The sequence below is a fragment of the Cyrtonyx montezumae genome, unplaced genomic scaffold (genome assembly GCF_038088225.1).
Source record: "Cyrtonyx montezumae isolate F1298 unplaced genomic scaffold, pur_monq_1.0 scaffold_2, whole genome shotgun sequence".
Classification (NCBI taxonomy): Eukaryota; Metazoa; Chordata; class Aves; order Galliformes; family Odontophoridae; genus Cyrtonyx; species Cyrtonyx montezumae.
In genome coordinates, this window is record NW_027071936.1 from 3,461,641 (window position 1) to 3,465,000 (window position 3,360).

At 33.4% G+C, this 3,360-nt stretch overlaps 1 protein-coding gene across 4 annotated transcripts in view; it reads right to left on the minus strand.

Annotated features, from left to right (window-relative positions):
* Positions 1-525: 525 nt before the first annotated feature.
* GRIA2 (glutamate ionotropic receptor AMPA type subunit 2) overlaps positions 526-3,360 on the minus strand; it is a 77,742-nt gene continuing 74,907 nt past the window's right edge. For 3 of the 4 annotated variants that reach the window (XM_065736242.1, XM_065736243.1, XM_065736240.1), the window contains one exon: positions 526-3,360. This exon is cut by the window's right edge and continues 46 nt beyond it. In XM_065736242.1, the coding sequence (XP_065592314.1) occupies positions 3,242-3,360 (119 nt within the window). In that variant the 3' untranslated portion in view covers positions 526-3,241. The other variant, XM_065736239.1, reaches the window with a different exon arrangement.

Sequence of the window (3,360 nt, forward strand, 5' to 3'; positions counted from 1 at the left end):
CCCAAACAGTTGAGCCTTTCACATTCCAAGTCTTCTGAGTCTATTGCTTTGTTGTAAGAGCCAACTCTTTCCCATAGATCTGGATTTATGGCAACAACACTACAGCTAAAATACCTGCCATTTCTCAGGTCTCTGCTCAGAGAAATGATCAGTAAAAGATTCCCGATCCAAGGAATAGCTGAGAATATAGAAGCAGAGCTATTGAATAAATATTTAACTTACTAGCGTATCATCCTATCACACTGACATTATAAGTATGATCAAGAAGGTTACATTCCAGGAATGAAATTATATTACTAGCAAGAAATATACATTTCTCAATTTAGTGAAATGAACCCTTCAGTGACAAAGATGATCTGGGGAAAGATGCATCTTCTCTTTGTGAACTCGTCAAGAAAACTCATGTATGTGGAGAAAAATGGGTTTGCTATATGTAAAGCCTCAAGAAAATACATTTATAATAAATTAGGAACCAAATTTCAACAATATTAAACAGACATAAAAGGTCTCTTGCGCCTTTTTTAAGAAGATTTTTTTATGTATGATTGAAATTTATACAACACTCCAGAAAAGCCATCATGTGTTAGATTGAAAAATAAAATCAAAAGCATTTTCTGTCAGATAGATATACATGAAAAAACGGGAACGTTTATGTCTTAGAAAGTGTATGTCCAGCTTTGTACTGTTACTCATTTAACAAAGCAGAAAATAAGATACTATACTGTAAACAAAAAGCTACAGTAAAGGACATTTTGAAATTTACACAAGTTCGAATTCATAAACATTTTGGTTGCTCCATAACAGTTTTCATATAAAATGAATAAAAAACCCTCGGACAGCTTTCATCACTCTTGACTACTTTTCACTTAAATGCACACAGACATACTCTATATAGCAATATACTGATGTACTGTAACATGAATATTAAACTATGATTACTGCTTTTTAACCGAGCTGTGTATTACCCAATCCATATTATCTGTAATTGAAATAATCTTACATTATGTATTCCCATCATGTCGTTAATTATAAAAACATGAAAATATAACTTTACATTATTTCAGTTATATACATCAGTTCAGGCTTCACAAAGACTCTGTAACGCTACGTTTTTTAGAGTAATAAACCCAGAGGTACAATAAATAGCTTTCCACTGTATATGGTAATGCAGTTCTACTTTTTTTTTTTTTCCAGAAAGTTTAGAGTACCATATGAATATTATTTTAGTTTGGTCATTCTAGCATTGAATGCTAAAAATCACAGTGCATTCCCTAACATTCCTGATGAGGAGTAATGCACAGAACACGTACGGATTTTAGATGAGCCCAGAAATAGTTTAGTTTAATTACAGGAAAGTTACTGGTAGGTTTGGCTCATACTGGAAACACTGTATATACCTCTTTTTGCTGACTGCATTGAGAGTATACACCGTGCTTGCAGAAACAGGTTCATAGCTTGTACTACAAGAAGGGATTTAGCTTAAGAGAAACGCTCTGTCTTCTGTAGTGTTCAAGAAATATTTTACTTAAGCCTACTAAACGGATTCAAACTAAAACCGCAAGTCATGTATCCAATTTTACTTGAGAATGTCCAAAATAAAATACAGATCTATTGAGACTGTGTGAGGCAATGTATCCACAGTGTAGAAAAATGTAAGCTTTTCAACCAAATGTATGGTTATTTTATCTACAGGGAAAGCTAAAGAAATATTCTGTCGCTTCAATTTGCATTAGCATTTGAATTAATGTTATTGCATCCCTCTTAAGATTCCTTTTTGCTTTGTAAATAGAGCTATCGTCCTTAAATACACATAATTAAAACATACAATTAACTCCAGATTGCAAAGAATATTTATGATTAAGATCCATGAAAGATTTTATATTTTCTTATCACTACAGACTTGAATCTAATTTGAGTTATCATTGTTCTTAATTTAAAAAGACATTGCCAAGGTTTTCTTTTTCTTTTTTTCCTCTTAACAAATAACTTTACTAGCTACTGCTTAGAATTACCTTTTCAGAGCTTGAAAACCGCATCCTTCAAAAAACAATTTTTAGATGTTCTTGCTTCATATTTAAAAAAATATTTAACACTCTTTCAGTGCTTACAATTTATCTGTTTTTACCAATAGTCTCCTCTGTCTGTACAGATATTTATTAACACAAATGTACAAAAGTAGAGATAGATATGAACCAAATCTTTGGATCATAAGTCCCTGCACGTCAGAGTTAAGAGGAGCTGGATTCTGAATCAGCACCTGTCTGACTCCTCATGTGCTGGTATGAAGTACCACTCCAACCCAGAGCAACCTTCTTCATCAGAGTTCAAAATGCATATTTGAGCATCACAGCTTGGGTTCATCCACAGAAAAGAAAAAAAGAAAAAGCTGATTCAAATAAGCTGGGAATATCGACACTGCCAAAATCTAAAACATTAGCCCAACCTTGACAGTGTCCTTTTACATTTCAGACTCCTTTTAATCTAACTGTAGCTAGTATAATTAATGGAACGCTTGCAAATAAAACCATAGAAAAAAGTTTATTTCAAATGTCAAGCATTGCCGAGTAATTTGATATTAACACCAAATGTTAAAGAATAGGATATACAGCAAAATTTTAATAACAATATTAAATTACAAGATTTGAACCTCTTAATTATTATTTCTTCTCTTCTCAACATTACATATTTGGCTTTGAAAAATATGGAACAGATGCCTGAAGCCTTGTTTCGATATTCCACTTTCCCCGCAGTCTAGATTCCTTCGTTTCTTTTTATCTGTCATATGTAACCATTATGGAAGCAAATGTATTTAAAAGCCAGTTTTTGTTTGTGAAAATACCTAAAAATATTTTTTTTTCATTTTTAAGTGTTTCTTTTTCCTTTTTCTTATAAAACATGTCACATCTTGATGCAATTGATGTCAAGTGTGCTTAAGTCAATATGAACCAAGGGACTAACAACGGTGGCTGCAGAAACTGGTGTGCTGCCTGTACAACGACTTCAGTTAGAATACAGTACTTCCATGTTAGCTGTGCATGTCAGTCAAGCTTCATCTTGAAATTGTGTAGAAAATGGTGTTGTGTTCTGAACTAATCATTCATTACAATCCAAGATGAACTCCACAAATGTTAAGAATTCTTGGCTGAAAGAAAAGTCTTCAAGATACTGGATGCCTCTCACCACTTTGACAATAAACGCACAAGAAAACCATTGTGTAAGGCACTCAAAAGGTTCTTATCAATCACGAGAGATCAGTCACACTGACATTCATTCCCATGCCAGGACTCACGTAAGGTACTGCATGCACTGCTTTTGGAAATTCTGGAGCCATAACACGTCCATTTTCTCCAGTACTTCCCG